The sequence below is a fragment of the Liolophura sinensis genome, chromosome 8, assembly GCF_032854445.1.
Source record: "Liolophura sinensis isolate JHLJ2023 chromosome 8, CUHK_Ljap_v2, whole genome shotgun sequence".
Lineage (NCBI taxonomy): Eukaryota > Metazoa > Mollusca > Polyplacophora > Chitonida > Chitonidae > Liolophura > Liolophura sinensis.
The window spans coordinates 36047295-36066374 of NC_088302.1; the positions used below are offsets into that span (position 1 = coordinate 36047295).

The 19080-nt window shown below is 38.1% G+C and overlaps 1 protein-coding gene across 1 annotated transcript in view; it reads right to left on the bottom strand.

Annotated features, from left to right (window-relative positions):
* Nucleotides 1-19080, bottom strand: part of LOC135473473 (uncharacterized) — a 40758-nt gene that overhangs the window by 13063 nt on the left and 8615 nt on the right. Inside the window, 23 exon segments of the mRNA XM_064753324.1 lie at nucleotides 49-162; nucleotides 685-882; nucleotides 1007-1113; nucleotides 1766-1886; nucleotides 2434-2580; nucleotides 3321-3457; nucleotides 4109-4193; nucleotides 4485-4658; nucleotides 5323-5400; nucleotides 7131-7274; nucleotides 7682-7748; nucleotides 8108-8180; nucleotides 8851-8967; nucleotides 10421-10505; nucleotides 11722-11845; nucleotides 12444-12625; nucleotides 13586-13851; nucleotides 14228-14431; nucleotides 14956-15294; nucleotides 16037-16162; nucleotides 16673-16713; nucleotides 16908-16967; nucleotides 18742-18771. Of these exon segments, the coding sequence (XP_064609394.1) occupies nucleotides 49-162; nucleotides 685-882; nucleotides 1007-1113; nucleotides 1766-1886; nucleotides 2434-2580; nucleotides 3321-3457; nucleotides 4109-4193; nucleotides 4485-4658; nucleotides 5323-5400; nucleotides 7131-7274; nucleotides 7682-7748; nucleotides 8108-8180; nucleotides 8851-8967; nucleotides 10421-10505; nucleotides 11722-11845; nucleotides 12444-12625; nucleotides 13586-13851; nucleotides 14228-14431; nucleotides 14956-15294; nucleotides 16037-16162; nucleotides 16673-16713; nucleotides 16908-16967; nucleotides 18742-18771 (3019 nt within the window).

Consider the following 19080-nt stretch of genomic DNA (forward strand, 5'->3'; position numbering starts at 1 on the left):
GCAGTTGAGAGGCTGAACTATCGAGTAGACTTTCTAATTACAACTTACTTGTCCATGGCGTTATAAAGAATCCCACGGTGTAAATATGTCATGATATTCTCCACAGAGTCCTCGATCAACAGAGACATGCTGAAGTCCTGGAGAGCTCTCTGAGGATGAGCTCTAACATAAAGCAAACATTAGCGTTCACAAGAATACCCCAAGCATATACTGTGTTACAAAGATGAATATTTTACTGAATAGTATATAGTTTATAAAAATGTATTCTCTTATCTATGCCATTGTACTTGAGAAAATAGATCTTTCTATGAATTCTGAGTAACATCTGTACAAATATGCAGGTGTAATTTTATCTTTGTTTCATTGGGTTTAATGTAACTCTCGAAATTATTATTTCCACTCAGAAACTAAGTCCAAAGACACAAGCCCCACCCAGTCACAGTATACATGAGACCAGCTGACAAATAGGTGGGTGAACCCCATGGGAACAAGTACGAGATTGCTAATTTTAAAGTCTCAGGCATGGGTTGACAGGGCTGAAACCATGTCTCATGTTCATGATATAGCCCCTTGTGTTTATAATGCAGCCTTTCAGATTCACGAAACAGTCACCCTAACCACTTGTCTACTAAAGCGTTGTAAAGCACTTGGAACCAGTAATATGTCTCAGTAAAATATAAGTACCTCCTCAGTATACAGCCTCTGTGATAGTAAGCCTGCCAGTTATTGGGATCCATGTGAATAGCCCCTGACAGATCGGCCACGGCAGAGTTCCACTGACCCTGCTTAGCAAACGCCTGCCCCCGCAGCATACGGGCTTGAGAGTTTGTGGGTTCAACCTTCAGCATATCCGTGAAATCATTGATGGCACTGTTCCAGTTCCTAAAACAGCAAATCCGTAAAACCGCTTACATTCGGTGCAAAAATCAATATGAAGCACCACTTGCAAAAGTAGTTCTCCAAAGCAAAGAATAAGGCCACAAGCATAATATAAAAAAGAACTCACTCATTGTTGAAATGGTACATCCCATGTTTGAAGATAGCATCTGTCTTAGTGGGCTGCAACTTTGTGGCTTTAGCATAATCCTCTAGTGCCAGTCTCATCTCTCCTCTCTGTCAGGAGAAATAAAAACATTCTCCAAAATCAAATATTCAAATGGAAACTTTCCACGCATTATTTATATGGAGTTAAGCCACTGGTGGTTTATACTTGTATGTGTGGCAGGGTGCTGTATGATTTGTGGTACATGTATACTGCCATACACTTATTCATCCGATTATTGCTTAACTCCATACTCAAGAATTTCTTCACTTATGCAACGACGGTCAGTAATATTGGTGGAGGAAACCCGTGTGGGAAAACTACAGATACTTGGCAAGTTACCGATTCCTATGTGTGCTCGTACAGATATGCACAGCACCTTGCTGGAAGACAAATGGTCTTCAACAAACACGAAAGTGTCTGCTTACAGTTGCCAAGGCTCCACAAACAGTGAAATGGGGAGGGGGTGTATCTACAAGAGCTGACCAACACCAGATTTGAGCCTGTATCTTGTATGTTCCAGCATTTGAAAGTCAACCTGCCTTAACCACTACACCAAGGCCCATTCCCTTGTGCCTTGTAAAGGGTAAGAGCATGATCTATACGCATACCTACACGTTGTCTGAAATAAACATGTATTCAAGTACACAAGAGTATTCATGTATCTCATACAGGTACATTGCAAAAAAACATGCTCTCACCATTTTTGTATTGAGAACTGACCTTTTCATACATCTCAGCACGCCTGATGTAGGCCTCATGGTCCTCTGGGTTCAGTTTTATAGCCTGGGTATAGTTCACAATGGACATAGTTATCTCCCCCTGATCTCGGAACACTTCAGCCCTGTGCAATAAAACAGATAAGAAATATGCTTTGCTTGCTTAGTGCTTACCACAGCATAGTCATGTCAAACCACTGTCTCCTTGTGGCAAGAATGAGTTCTGAGATAATTACAGTGTTGCCTAATGGGAAAGTAAGATGCCAAAGCCACCCAGTGACCTTATGCCCCACCCAGTCACAGTACACTGACATCAGAGTAACCAGTATTGGGCTCAGTCTTTAACCATTACATCATTGAAATTTTACAGCATAAATAGTAATGTAAGAGGATGACATATAAAAACTATTCTCTAAACCCAAACGGGTAAGCGTTGTATTTTTAAGTTCACAAGACCCGGAACAAATCCACATCTTTCTGCTAATGGAATTTATTTATTTATTTGATTGGTGTTATGAAATACTCCAGAATATTTCACTTATGCAACAGCCGCCAGCATTATGGTGGAAGAAAGCAGAGCCATGGGGAAGAAGCCACAACCATAATTTAATAACACTTTACAACTACATTTAGCATTATGGAGAAGGAGGGATTTTACATTTTAAAACTCACATGGATCTGTATGCCCCTGCATGATTCTTGTTGTGTTTCAATATGAAAGTAAGGTCATCAAGTGCAGCCTGCTTTTTCCCCAGCACCAGAGACACAAGATGACGGTGCCAGTAAGCATCCAGTAACAATGGCTCCATTTGGATTGCCCTGCAGACAGTAGAGAATTAAACAGGTTCTTATGTTTTATTCGTATTTCTTTGAATGGAGTTTTATGTCATGCCCAAAATTAATCTTTTATCTTAAAGTATGCCACATTGTGGCATGTAATGGAACGCAAGATTTTCTAGAAATTGATTGAAAATGCTGCAAACAAAAAAGAAAAGTTTCATATAATGTAATTAACAAATCATACTTTCAAAATATCACTGCAATTAAGTTTAATCCAGTCTGAAACCGAATATAGCATGTTTAATAAGGCAACTGATGCAAACAATACACGCCATCACTGAACGTGCAATGAGGCACACAGTGATCACTGCACAGATATCAAATCTCTCAGTCTCACCAGAAAGTAAAAGAAAGCAAAGACAATTCATACAGCCAAAAGTTCAAACATATTACAAAAAAAACAAACAAACAAACAAACAAAAAATAAACAATAATTACATGATTAGATACTATGTTTTTAGTGTTACAGTTCATGTATATTTTGATATGAAGTACATGTGTCCTGTATTTTGTTTTGTGTATGCAAGCCTTGGGGACGACCATTGTCACTGTAAACTGGCTGAGTTACCCTCAATAAATAAAAGATATTATTATAACATTAAACTGGCAGGACTGGTGGACAAGAGTAACCGGTACTGGCAGAGGACCCCTATACCAGTATTACTGCGGAGACCTACATGTCTGTGTACAACAGACAATGATTTGACAACGGCACATACCTGTTAATATCATCACTGGCTTTCTTAAGCTTGCCAAGTTTCCTGTAAATAGCTCCTCGACGCCCTATATCAAAGGCTCTGGGTTTATCCATGGACTCAATCACCTCTGTCAGTCTCGCCACCTCTTCCAGTAATATCTGTATAAATTGTGCACAAAACATCGTTATTCATTCATTTGACTCTTGTATAATTCTGTACACTCCACAATATTTCCCTTACATGGTGAGGGTCAGGTTTGTGGAGAGAAGAAACATGCCAGATTTTCAGGGTGGGGAATGCATGGAGAATGGTTGATGTTCAACTCGAGGATGTGAAAAATCAGATGAAGTGGAACAATAGTGGGTATCCATGCGCAGCCAGAAATATATGTGAACACATTTAGAAGGTTACCATATGGTGCCATGAGTCATACACATGTAAATTTAAACTGGATATCATCTGGTAGACTGGGCATCCTAAATACATGCATACATTGTCCATTTAAGTTCATTATGTTTTGCTTCATGTACCAGATAGCACGAACTTTATAAATAAATATCCATATGGAAATCTTTTTTTATTCCTAAGAGGGAATATATATACATTTGATGTTTCCATCTTTATTATTTTATCTATTTCTTTTTGTTTAAATAAAGAAAAGATGAAACAGAACAATAAAGAAACTTGCAGCACGGGTCATTTTCTTCGCATCTTAGAATACTGCTGCTGGTACATGTGACACACTTATTTATGACATAAACTCTTGTGAACAAGTATATAGTGCAGAATTGATACCACACTCAATTTACCTCTCTGACTTCTTGGTTTTCCTCTGAGTCATCCAAACAGTCCACAGATTCCAGCTCTTCCAATGAGATGCTTGGAGCCGTTTCCCTGAAGGTTAATATATCCGTATATATTGTACATACATTATTTATTTTCTTATTTATCTATTTTATTGTTCTTGAATGCCACATTCAATCATTTTAAAAACACTTTTCAACTGACTAAGGAAACGTGTATTAATATGAAATATTAAAAAGAAAATTTTCTCCAAAATCATAATAATAAATTGTTACACTTGTTAATAATGTACCCTGACCATTATTGCCACTAGAAGAATGTCACTAACTGTCAGTAAGAGCTTTGCAAACCACACTCTGACATGAACTGAAAGGGCTTTACTTGTTCTTAGCTTTATCCTCTGCTGGGGGTTGAGATGTGCTATTGGCCAGTACATCAATGTTCTGTGACCCCTCCTCGTCCTCCTCGTCTGAGTGGTCAGGGGAGGGCGGGAAGACCTGGTCAAACCACATGTTCCACACATCCCTCACCCACTCACGGGTGTCTGCATCCGGCCTGTAACACAGTGTCAAAAACAAGACTGTAACAACCTTAAGTAAGAACACACAGAAGATCTCCAGATCCTCAAGGTATACCTGCCATGCCATCAGGCTTTGAGCTGAGGAGCAAAATACACACAATCAATCCATTGCAAACACTTCACATACAGTGCTGAAATGAAACAGCAATCTCTTCCTCATTACAACGCTGTTGTTGGGGAACAAATCTGCCTACAGTGTCATAAGTAAAGTATGTTCTAAGAAGTGGTTACGGAGATATGGCAGCAACATCAAAAGTTTATGGACTGACGAATGGATAGACAGACAGACAGACAATAAAGCCATATCATATAAAAATGCTTTAAGTCACAAGTGAAAATCAGAACCTCTGAATTTCAAACTCTAATCCAGTGAAATTCTTCAAATAAAGTGTTGACGTGAAAAAAACAATATACCACGAAATAGGGCATAAACTGTAAGTGTTGTCAATTGATCTCTGCTCTGATGGTAGAGACAAAAAAAGTGGAGTAGTTCTTTGGATATGGTAACATCAAAAGTTTATGGACTGATAAAAAAAAACACAGATATAGATAATAAAGTCATACCATGATACAAACCATGAATATTAAATACTGTCATATTACAATGTTACAAATCACATGGTGAGAATCTTCACTTACCCTTTTCCCTTCTGAAAGGCAAAACGTTCAAAATCTAATGCTGTAGGTAAGCTAGCTCTTCTTTCACTTCGAACGTGGCTAAAAAAAAAAACCAAAAAAAAACCATTAAGAAAGGGTAACAAGGTGTTGGCATTTTTATTTGGACCAAAAACACCAAATCGTATGTAAAAAAGAAATAAATCAAGGAACAAGAATATGAGATTATGAATTCAGTTTTATAGTTTGTTTGTTGGAAGTAAATGGTAGAGCAGCATTTGACTGAACGCCATGTTCAAGACCTACTCAAGTATAATCAGGTACATGACTGGAGAAAACCAGAGTGCCCAGGGTAAGTCACTGACCTTTGACCTCACTGACCTGTCACTAACATTTGACAATTACCTGACAAACTTTTTGACTCTACTATACAAAAAGTCAAATTCGAAAACACAAGAGCTAGATTCAAACACCCAGCCTCCCTGGTCAAGGCAAACATATAGTTGCACAAACCCAGTGCTTCAATCACCTCAGACAGTGAGGCCCCTCACTTTTCATGACAGGCTTGCCAATATTATTTTAAATGCCCAATGGAAATTTACAAAATCCAAGCAGCATGTATTCAAAGAATGACAAAAGAAAAGAAACTTTTAGAAGATGATGAAAAGTGAAGCTCAAGTTAAACTCAACAGATGCAACATTCTGCAAAAATCTGTTGTCGTCCCATATAAAGTAAGTCCATGTTAAATGACAGTATTTTTACCAACGTTCAGACCAATCAACTGACAGAGGAATTTTTAAGAGCTGCTTGCCACAGTCAAAAATCTGGATCTATTTGTTTCAAAGTGTGCACAAACTCATGAGGTAGCACTATGTTTTCATACAACACCTGACTGAAATGTTCTATGGGCACTATATCATACAATAGTCTTTTAGTTATCACTCAAAAGAAGTACACTACATTCTCTTTATACAATTCCCTATCTATAAACTCCAATGCACCCTGATAGGTGCTTTAATACAATGACGGAAACAGCTGATTTCACATTTCTAATTACTGATGAATGTGTCGGGATGGAATCTGGTAGGAAATTTTACAAGAAAACATGAAATGTGGAAAGAGGTAGTAAAACTGTTGAATGTCCCAAATCAACCTGACAAAGTAAACAACTTCTCGTTTAAATGAATATGACTGATAAAGATGTTAGCTACATACATCACATAAATGACTTACAATTTTGCCCTAAAAGCGTCATTTTTGGAGACAAATACATGTAAATGCCATAAAGTATTACCATAGCTGCTGAAACCTACATTTTCCCAATAGGATATCATTCTCGCTTATAACTCTTAGAATCAGTCAAAAAGCACCACTTATGCTGTGTTCGATAACCCGCATAAACACCATTCGTGTCGTGAATTTGCCCTAGGCAGAAACATTCGGACAGTTTTGCCTATGACACAGGGTTATGATTGCATGGGCAGTTCAAACTTTTGCTTTGCTGGCAGCAAGTAGCTTGTAGTTGTTGTTTTGCCACAGTGACATCAGAGACATGCATGACTAGAGGATGAGAAGTTTTATAAATTGTTAGCCACCATCTTAGTACACTCGTGGGACTGTTCCTCGTTCACCAAGTTTGCTACACTTTCCAAGTTGAAGGTCACAAACTTGATCCTTCAGATAACCTTCCAGTTCATGAGTCGTGAGGTTGAAAGAAAGGGATTCACATGTCATGGACTCAAAAATGTGACTCGTAGACGTTCTACCAAATGCAGCATTAGACATGGGCTAAATGTAAGGCAATTTACCATACCAACCCCTTGAGACTTACTAAGGTACTCTGAGTTCCCGCTCTATTATTCTGGTCAGCTTAGGCCGTGAGATTGAGCGTTTCAGTCTGTTAGGAGGTTGGGACAGAAAGTTCTGGACAGCCTCCACCCTGTTCATATCCACTGGCTCCACCTTCTTCTTTTTCCTGGGGAAATATTCAGTATGGGAAAAATAATCAGACATATGTGGAGCTATAAACAGAAAAGCCTAAGTGAGATTTCCCATTAAAAATCTGCTTTAGTTCAAAGTATGGGATAATTAAAATAATACATGCTGTCATGCGCAGCCAAATTACAAAATGAGAAAGAGGGGATGTCAGTGATCAAAAAAATTCAACAATGACACCAGGTCACAAGTTCCTCTCAGCATCTGGTGACACCACCATGTGCTGCCTATATATACATGTATATGTGTTTCTTTTCTGACAGAGTATATTTTGTTAATTGATTGTTGTTTGATGTCAAACTCATGTATTTTTCACTTATACAAGGGCAGTCAGCTTTAAATCCATGACTTAATATTGATTGCCAATCACATGGCAACAGCACGTACTTTTTGGGGAGCACCACATAAGCTCTGCCAGCCTGCAGGGCTAACTCTGCCGGGGTGAGTTTGGCCTCTGAAAACCAAATATAGCATTTAATAATGGTACAATTAAGAATATTACACTCACACATTTTGTACACCTGTCCCTCATGTGACTCTTATCAATTAAGGCTACATATATATGTCCCTCAAATTTTAACCAAGCATGTGTAACATGCATCTGTGCCTCTTATCAGAGAAATTCTGTATCTTGTTTGCACTCAGATGTCTTGTGTTTATATAACATTTTCTTGTTTGAAACTTATGGTATTTTATTAACTTAGTTTACAATCAACATGTTTACACAACACATCCATGTAGGTTACCAGACGATATACCAGTTTCTGAATTAAACAATATGATGATGCATTCAACACATCAGGCTGGGCTTACCTTTTTGATACCTTTTCTCCAGGGACAGAATATCTACCCGTGGTAATTGAGTTTGGTCTTCTTCATCCATCACCTGAAACAAAAAAAAAATTCACATCACACTAGTAAAATTACCACCTGTGTGTTGGTCATAAATTTTTGTACTTTGCAACAAAATGATGACCTCTGCAACTAAATGACGAACTTTGCAACTAAATGACGAACTTTGCAACTAAATGACGAACTTTTGCAACTAAATGATGAACTTTGCACAGGTGAAATGTTGCTGACCACTCTGCTTCTTGTCTACAAGTCCCCAATAATGGCTGGTGATCAATATCAGAAGAGAAACATTTAAGTACTGTGTAAGAGGCAAAAACCAGATAAATAAATTGTGGTGAAATTATTCTCAATTTTTAGGCATTATCAGGACACACCAATTTAAATTGTTGTTTTACAGGCTGAATATATCTTTTTTCAATGTTGGAGGACGGCATCAAAATAAACATAAAAAATTGTGTCATTAATGAAAATTTGGACTGTTCCTGCAATTTTTCTTGTTGAAGATTTATTTACATAGTCAGAAAGCCTTCAAAAACAGGAAAATCATAAAATCATCAAGAACGGACAAAATAAAAAGGGGGATTTTTAGCTTTATTTTTATTCCATTTTTGAATTTTTAATGTTGGTTCACTTGTAAAAACAAAAACACAAAGTAATACGGGTGTTGCCTTACTGTTCAAACAGTCATGCAATGTGCATACCTCTGTAGAATAGCTTTCCCCATAACCACCTTCAAATGTTTCTGGCTCCTCCGCAAATGTTGTCTTTGGCTTCTTTTTTGTCTTTAGGTCCTGTATCTTCTCCTTCATTTTCTTCATCTACAGCAGACAATACAGAAAATAATGGTAAACGGGGATGTAACAGACAGATAGTACTGTTCAATACCACATCATGTTGAACCATGTTAACACTGCATATTTCAAATGCAATTCTATTAAAAGGAGAAAACTCAGTAATGGGTGTGATCAATCAATTACCTCCTCCTTACACAATGTGGTTCCAAGATGTATAAAAACACATCATTCTCTATCATTACCCCCAGAGCCTTTGTGAAATACCTCCTTGTTTTATAAGCACGGCTACATTGTATACAAAGGCACATATTACTGAGAAGACGACACATTATATGTACCCACACCGAACGACTCCTCGCCATCATACGACTGAAAATTTGTTCAGGTCGACATCAAATTTTAAGCATACACATATACATATTATAACCACTTAGGTCTTTCATCAATGAGCACAGGAATATGAATTCTATAATCCTCAACCATTTTCAGATTACAGATAAAGAAGACAATCAAAGACTACAAATCTCATGTTCTACTGCCTTTGGTACACATGCATACCACTGGTTGAATGATGTAAATAGACCAGACAAGTCTGTTATAAAATGTGATGTTTTTTTTTGCTGACAAAAATGAATGGTTAGATATCACATGCCAGGTGTAACAGAATATCTGGTGACATTGTCAATTTCATTCCATCCTTGGCAAAAGCTATTGTGACATCATGATGTCACAGAAAGGTTAAACATATATTTTAAGAAAGGTTAAATATATGTAGCTATAGTATTTTCATTCCCTGTGAAGGCAATTATGTCACAGGAAGATTGAATGTGCACATGTACTTAACAGTGTGTGGCAGATGATAGTTAAACAACACTGTACTCCTCTGAACAGAAATCAGTGACTAAATACATGAAGGCTGGTACCCGTTTTGTCTGTAAACAATGGTTTTGTCTGTAAACAATGGTTTTGTCTGTAAACAATGGTTTTGCCTGTAAACAACTGTTTTGTCTATAAACAATGGTTTTGCCTGTAAACAATGGCTTTGTCTGTAAACAAAGGTTTTGCCTGTAAACAATGGTTTTGTCTGTAAACAATGGTTTTGCCTGTAAACAATGATTTTGCCTGTAAACAATTGTTTTGCCTGTAAACAATGGTTTTGCTTTTGCCTGGGTTATAGAATTGAAATAATGTTTTCTGCTGGGTTACTATTTTAGGTTAAAGACGTAGCCTGAGGCCACTTTATTGTCTATAGAGCTGCCACTAGACACACACAGCAGGATCATCGTTTCTTAATCACTCCCATGTCCAACTGTCTCTAATTACGATGCCCCCTTACACACTTACACATAATTATTTAGTCCATAACTTAGATTTGAGTCATATATCTTATCTTGAGTCACATATAATTAATTCTTAGGTGGTCTGAATACTTCATAAATGTGTAAAATCTGTACACAAGTTATCTAAAGTATTATACCTCTTCCAGGGCTTCAGTAAAGTCATTAGGTATAATTAGGGCATCTTCTGATGGATCAAACAGTCTTGTCACAGATTTGCTTCTCCTGGAAGAGAAAACAAGCATACTTTTGCAAAAAGAACTGAAAACTTAACAATCAGGGAAACTGATTCATCACACTGGAATATACATGTAGGTAAATATGTCATTAACACCTGGATGGAGGGGAACACAGGTAATATGTAAACAGCATCTGGCTGGATGGTTCTGTTAGTGGGACTGGATGAGGCTGTATAATTTGAAGGGGTGGGTGGGTGGGTGGGGGCATGTGTGATGGCCAGGCACCCAAGTAATAAGTTAACAGCACCTGACTGAATGGGTTTGTCTGTGAGATTCAATGCGTGAACTCACCTGATGGGTGAGAATACAGGTGATATGTCATAGGACTTGGCTGGAAGGGCCTGTCTCTGATACTGGATGAGGCTGTATAGTGGGGAACTCACCTGATGGGTGAGAACACAGGTGATATGTCATAACACTTGGCTGGAAGGGCCTGTCTGTGAGACTGGATGAGGCTGTACAGTGGGGGACTCACCTGATGGGTGGGAACACAGGTACTATGTCAACAGCACCTGGTTGGATGGGTCTGTATCTGGGACTGGATGAGGTTGTAAAGTGGGGGACTCACCTGATGGGTGGGAACACAAGTAATATGTCAACAGCACCTGGTTGGATGGGTCTGTATCTGGGACTGGATGAGGTTGTATAGTGGGGGACTCACCTGATGGGTGGGAACACAGGTAATATGTCAACAGCACCTAATTGGATGGATCTGTCTCTGGAACTGGATGAGGCTGTTCAGTGGAGGACACCTGATGGGTGTGAACAGCACCTGGTTGGATGGATCTGTCTCTGGGACTGGATGAGGTTGTATAGTGGGAGACTCACCTGATGGGTGGGAACACAGGTAACATGTGATCATCACCTGGCTGGATGGGTTTGCCTTTGTGGCACTGGATGAGGCTGTATAGTGGGGGACTCACCTGATGGGTGGGAACACAGGTAATATGCCATCAGCACCTGGCTGGACAGGTCTGTCTCTGGGGCTGGATGAGGCTGTATAGTGGGGGACTCACCTGATGGGTGGGAACACAGGTAATATGTCATCAGCACCTGGCTGGACAGGTCTGTCTCTGGGGCTGGATGAGGCTGTATAGTGGGGGACTCACCTGATGGGTGGGAACACAGGTGATATGTCATCAGCACCTGGATGGACAGGTCTGTCTCTGGGGCTGGATGAGGCTGTATAGTGGGGGACTCACCTGATGGGTGGGAACACAGGTAATATGCCATCAGCACCTGGCTGGACGGGTCTGTCAGTTAGACTTGAGGGGGCTGTTTCAGCATAAAACCTGTTCATATCAGTCACTGTGCGGGCTCTCTCATCTGAAATCACAGCAGTACAATTTTCATGCTTATTAAACCAAAACAAAGCTGTCTTACTATTCACTGAAAACAAGATTGCTAAGTATTAAAACAAATGTTTCAACATTTATTTATTCGTTTGGTGTTTTATGACATGCTCAAGAATGTGTATCTACATTTCATAATTGTTTAACTATTATCTCATTTGGTGGGCCTCCGTGGCTCAGCTGGTTAGCGTGCTAGCTAACCTAGAAGCCTTTCACCAGTGCTGTCGCCGTGAGTTCTAGTGCTTCCTCACCGGCTGTATGTGGGAAGGTCTTCCAGCAACCTGCGGATGGTCATGGGTTTCATGGTTTGCCCTAGCAACTTCATTTTTGTCCATCCACAATATTGACCACCGTCACATAAGTGAAAAATTCTATAGTATGGCATTAAAACTGAATGACTATATCACCAAATCAATCAATCAATCAATCACTCACTCACTGTTATGTACACAGCCAGGTTTGTACACAGGTTTTGTGGCTGTGCTCCTTGCATCATCAGCTAAAGGTGTCTGCCTAGATTCACTAACTCAGTCCACCAATCAATCAATGTTCACAGCCAGGTTTCTACCCACCTGTGGATGTGCTCCTAGCATCCTCAGATAATGGCGTCTGCCTGGGCTCCTCCTCAGTCTCTGTTGCCCCTTCCTGTTGATCCACTGGCTTATCCTCCCCACCCTGATCTCTGGCTCTGACCGCCCTCACATACTCTGTCAAGTCTTCATGTGAGGTGTACTGACGGGCTAGTGTCCTGCACAAGTTACACAACCCATAAACAATTGTTTGGGAAAGTCCACAGGAAATTTGTTGTTGAAATTACATGTCCCATCATGACTGACAGCAGACTTAAATTCAACAATTCAACAGACTTCAAAAGTATAGATTTATTAATAAGAATAACAACGATAATACTCTTTTTCCTGAAATATCTCTCGAATGTTCATCTAAGTTACAGAAAAAAAAATGTACACAGATTATAGATCTTGACAAATGATTTACTGATTATATACTCAATTTATTTAGGGTGGGTGGGTAAGTGGTGAGTGGACTAGAGTGGGGGTGGGGGTTGTATGTCGAATCGGCTAAATATAAAGTCTTGCAAAGCATCAGCAATTGATGTTCACAGCTACAGCTAAAACCATTGTTTACCACTTCTGCTTTTCAATGTCAAGATTTACTACTTTGCTTTTATTCAGAGTATCAAAACTGAGAGGGATGGTTCCTTGGCTGATTCTAAATTCTTCATCTGCATGTATCATGCAATTCACAGCACATGCAATTGTCGGTGGAGGTGAAGTTTTATAATGGTTCAGACAACAGACAAATACTGGACCTGAAAACTGGGGATGCATTGGAGACACTTGTCCCAAAAGTGGATCACAGGCAAACCACTGGCAGGCTAGTGGCCAGCTACTGAATTGCCTTACGGGATCAATTTAAGCTGTATTTTTACTAGTAGAATAAATCTTCATCCAATGTCGTCAAAGGGTATAAAACTAAAACTCAGATTTAAAAATTGTCTAGAATGGAGGAAATGAGGACTGTCTCAGCAATTTTTTTTTTATGTTGAAGGTAAATTTACATGACCGGAAAGCTCAGAAGTGAAAAAGAGGATTTTCAGACATATTTTGATTTCATTTTTGGACATTTTAGTGTTAGCTGACTCGTAAAAAATAAAATAAAATAGACTTCAGCTTAGCCTGTGTAGATAACTGACCTGTCCCTGTTAGCCATGTCCTCAGGGTTGACATAGTACACATTCTCTAGCTCCTCATCTTCGCTGTCATCAGATGACTCCACTTCCTCCTGACTCACTTCTGACTCCTCGTCAATGGGATGTCCCTCATACAGGGGGAACAACTTCTGTCTCACCTTGGCTGGTGGCACATCCAAGCGGGGTGGGGCTGGAGTCCAGAAAAGCCGTGAATCATCTGTCTTTATGGCCATCTTTCTCCCCTCCACGCTGATGTCACAAGGCGTAAACTGAAAGGTAACAAAAAAAAAACTATGAAAAAAAAAAAGTCTAATTTAATTCTATGGCTAAGTAAAATAATAAATTCAACCTTCTATAACGACAAATTAGTTACATTAGGTTTCAGTGGTATTCTTATTAATTACAAAATGTTAAAAATCTCAAACTGATTTTTGTTGCATCAACCTCAAGAACTGAAACACCAAAAGACCAGAACACAAAAATGGCCTTAAAAGTGCTGCTTACCTCTTACTGCCCTCATGGCCTAAAGAGATGGAGAAATCATCTTAACCACTTGACCACTGCCCACCTTGACTAAAACTATATACACCATATTCTAATAGGTTTTCCGTGCCTCCTATCTACCCAAAAGTTGAACCCACTGACCATCTGGTCTGCGCGTTGCTGCCAGGCCTCAAGACTCTCCTCTCCATCCTCCATGAGGGTGTATGCCTCTGCCAGTATCCTCTCAGCAGCAGCCTCCTGTCTCCTCTCCTCCTCATCCTCCGTAAGGATGATGCCAGTGGTGCTGGGGATCTCATCACTGGACTTAACACCGGACAGCACTGAGCTCAAGGGCTGCTCACTGAACTGGTACAAGACACACACAAGCTCAGTCATATACATGTACTTCAGTGCAACACTGTAAATGTTTTAAACATACAAATGATGAAATCCATGACAAGGATATATGGAGGATACTGTCCAATACTGTCGGCTTGGAAGGCATAAGGGGAGGTCATCAAAGGTCATATATATATTATATAGGCATGCAGAAGCACAACAGATTATACAACATAAAATATTATTTTTTATATCAATGAAAAAATGCTGATATTTCACCTTTATAAAACTGGTCATACAATTTTACAACACATATTGGTACATTACCCATGAGCTTTCATTTCTATTATTTATTCATCTGACTGGTGTTTGATACCGGCACTTAAGAACATTTCACTTATACAAAGGCCATCATCATTATGGTCTAAGGAAATGGAACACTATCCCTTGGAAACCCACAACCATCTGCAGGTTTATTTCCAATATTAATAATTTATACAATGCCAGGATACAATTTCTCTTTCCTTGGCCACATGTAGCACATCACTCACCCTGTAGGGTTGTGAGGGGAATTTCTCATATTTGCCAGGCGTGTGATACTTTCGCCCTATTCCCTGAAGCTCTTTGGGTAGCTGGTACTCTGTGGTCGCTGTACAGAAATGGTGGATAGTCTTCTCAGGGAAGACCTTCTCTGGTGGGTCTAATTTAGAAAATTTCTTCTCAGTTGGTGCCCAGCTGGATAGGAATGACACGGCAGCCGAATAGACAGGAATTCTCTCCCCTGTATCAGGATGAGGTGCCTGCCGCGGGGCTATCTCAGCTGCTGTACCTGACAATTTCACAATATCTTCATAGGTAGCATTGGGTGGGGCTAACAGATCTGCCCACGCCTGTGATAAAACAAGAGAGGAATCTATCATAAAGTGCAAAACAGTTAATCAACAATCTACGTCTTTTCACACACTAGCTGAATTCACCTAATCCAACCTTCATGTAGATGGCACTTGAGAAGTAAATGAAAAGAAAATGAAATTAAAATATTTTCTCATATGCATTCAAGTAAGTAAATCAAATTTATAAATAATAAATCTATAGTTTTGTTTCCTTCAATTTAAATACTATTTTTTGTTCGTATAATTTCAATGCTTTACACTACGACACACAGTCATATAAGTGAAATATTCTTAGTACTGCATAAAGCACCAATCAAATAAATAAATAAGTAATTCCAAATTTGTAATGTAATTTAAAGCTTTACTTTAAAACAGATAAAATTGCTGAACACCTAACAGGTGTGAAGTTCAAAGATTCCACAAAATTATTTCTGACTTGAGCCAAAACTTAAAATATATTTTTGGAGCCCTGTTTTGGAGAAGTGGAAATTAAAATTTTAACCACCACAAAAAAGTTGACTTAACACAAATGTGTCAAAACTCCAATGCAGATAACCAAAATGCCAGTGTGACAAAGTTTTAAACTGTTACTTTGACTGTATTACAATAAACAATACAAAAAAATACAATACAATACAATACAAAACAAAACAATATTACAATATTACAATAAACATAATACTGGGTGGTTTGCCATAATAATAACCACAAGCCACATTTTACAGAAAGTTGATGTAACCTGTTGAATGTCACTAAGGTCTCTAGGCAGAGGTTCTCTTGCAGAGCCGTTCTCCGTCGCATTGTCCACAACTGGTGGGGGCACTTCTGGCAGAGCTGCTGGGTCTAAGTCTATTTCTGTGCATAGCTGAAGAAAATAATGACTGAATACAAAACACTTATGTTTCCTTCATCACCTATAGCCAAGCCAAACATGATCATTAATTAGATGTGCAGTTAACTCTCCTTACAAAAACAGGTAGTGCCACAACATATTTCACTTCTGACTCAAAACCCAAGCAAACAAACATGTTCTTTAATTTATCTGCCATTTTCCCTGGAATAACAAGAGTTTTGACTGTATATAAGATGTATAAATCCTTTTTTTTTTCCTTTATTTAACCCAACAATCCATTCAACACAATACTCAATACAACAGACAACTACTGTTTTTAACCTAAAAATTTGCCCAATTATTAATTCGGTGATGAAACTTACATTTTTCCTACCTTCCAAACCAACCTGAACACACCTTTCCCAGATCAATGGAACTCTCAAAATCAGACAAAATTAGTCATTTAGGTTTAGATGAAATTTTAGGTCAATTATAGTAAATGTTCATTGCCTAAATCTATGTTATTTCCACTAAATACATTACCACTGTGGTTGATTCATCAGTGTCAGCTGTCTCAACATCAACTGCAAGGATAAAAAACACACATAAGGACATGTCCATATCATTTCTTGTATCGTAATCCAGTGGACTTAAGCTTTTGTGTGGCTAAGTATTCAAAATAAACGAAAAGTACATTCATTTTTGTCAATGAATAGAATATAGTTCAGCCCATTAAAAAAATAATAACCAAGTCTGAGAAACTATCACACACAATTACCAGTGTCCCTATCTTCCTCTTCATCTTTGTCGCCTTCTGTTTCTATGGCTACTGGTCCATCTAAGTAACAGAGAAAATATGCTCATTAATATTTAAATAGCTTGTTTACAGACATAACAAGTCGTGAAGCTCAAATATGTACACATCTCCAGGGTAGGGTACCAATGAAGGAAGCGTTCTGTCACTTCCAACTGAAATATGACAATCAAATTCTGAAACAATCAGCATAAACAGAAGGATAAATGTTTACAATGTCTTCACTGGTTTAATACTCACAAGCACAAAAAAAAAAAAAAAAAAATGAAATCATACACTTACTGCTTTTTTTCTCATTTTACTTCTGACTTGTACTCTTACAGCCTTTACTATAAACAATTCTATGCTTAGTATTTAAACATATTTTGATAGTGCAGCAATTTTATTGTACCACAAATCTTCAGAAAGTTGAATGAAAATATGGAGTATTATTCAGGAAAGTGTGCAACAGTATAAAAGAGATTTATATGAAAACAGAAATCCAGAATAAAAACAAGAAGAGGAAGGTATATGAGCCATTTAATTTCATGTAGTTTATCTGACAGTACATGCAGTAAAGTCTGAGCCGCACAATAGGGCCACACTGAATTACCTCCCTTGAGTTCACTCTCTCGTTGAAAAAGGTGCACTTTTAGGAGAAGACTTTTGTTAGGTGGTACCGTAGCATGGTTAATAACAAGTTTTGGAGTTTAAGCAGCATAAACTAGTTGAAGGCTTAGTTTTAGGACAGATTTTAATTTTGTAAACTTAGCTGGAAAGCCTAAGAAAATGCTCTGTATTTTCTAAATCAATTCGGAGATAATTTTAAACCCCTTGGCCTAAATGTTCTTTTTACATTTTGTTGCCCAGAAGCTCTGTTGCTGTCGTGTAACAAGGGAGGTAATTCAGAGCAAGCCTATTACCATTCAAGTGCAATGGGCTCATGGCCACAGTTTAACATTTATTTTGACATCTCTCTAAGCACTTTTCTGTATGAAAGTAAGAAAGGAAAGTAAAGAAAGGAAAGGAAAAACTGTTTATAAAAGAGTTTGGTTTATTATTCAATTGTTACTGTCAGTGCAGGAGATTAATTAATAATAATAATTTATTATTAATAATAATTAATAATAAAATTAATAATACTTTAATGTGGAGATTCAATCAATTAGTTAAACATTGTGATAAAGAAGCTAAGTTAAACCATTCTTCCAAATTTATAAAAATAAATATCAATGCACTAGCCTGCCAGTGTGATTTTCCCTCATAACCATATCTGCCTATTACACATGCCTGTACACATGCAGTGAAAAACATGTACTTTTGATTCTTATGCTTACACTTTTCCCTCATAACCATATTTGTCCCTTGCATATCCCTTTACACATGCAGTGAAAAACATCAGAAGTGCATGACAATTCTTTACATATCTGATAAGAGGAAAGGGTGTCTACATCTACTACTAATGAGAAAGATTGTTGATTTCTAAATCTATGTGGCCAGGAGAGCAATTCTACAAGCATGTCTAATAATACCACTGTATGGTTGAGAATCAGACTCTAGCTCTTGTTCCGTCTCTTCAGATGGAACAAGACGAGGGCTCGGAGGGACATCAGAGGATTCAGACAACTGATCTGAAAACTGTTCAGATCCTGAAAGAGGAATTCCAGATTAGAGTCATCATAAATTCATTAACACTTGACACACAAGAGTTTACACACAACATATACTCATTCTGGAGGTAAAGAAATAAATATCTATCATGATGAAAGAAAAAATAAACACCCTTCACATGAAATGGCTGTGAAGAAGTTTATGTTACCTTGAACATCTGATATAGACCTTGAATCACCTGGAAAGGAAAAAAAACAGAAAAAAATGTCAAAAACAAAGAACAAATTGTTTTGATTTGTATTCGATTCAAAACTTGTCTCTGAGAGAATTGCACGCCAATATAACAAAAATATAACAGAAATATCTTCAGTCAAAATTTCAAATCACTTCAAAATTTGTAATTCTTACGTAACAAGGTCAAAATATTGCTTGACGACGTAAATTCTGGGTAAGTTATTGCACAACAATTATCAGCCAAAATAACACAGAGGAAGATTAAGGTTGAAATTTAGAATTAAATCTAAGATGGCTTCATGATCCTAAGCCT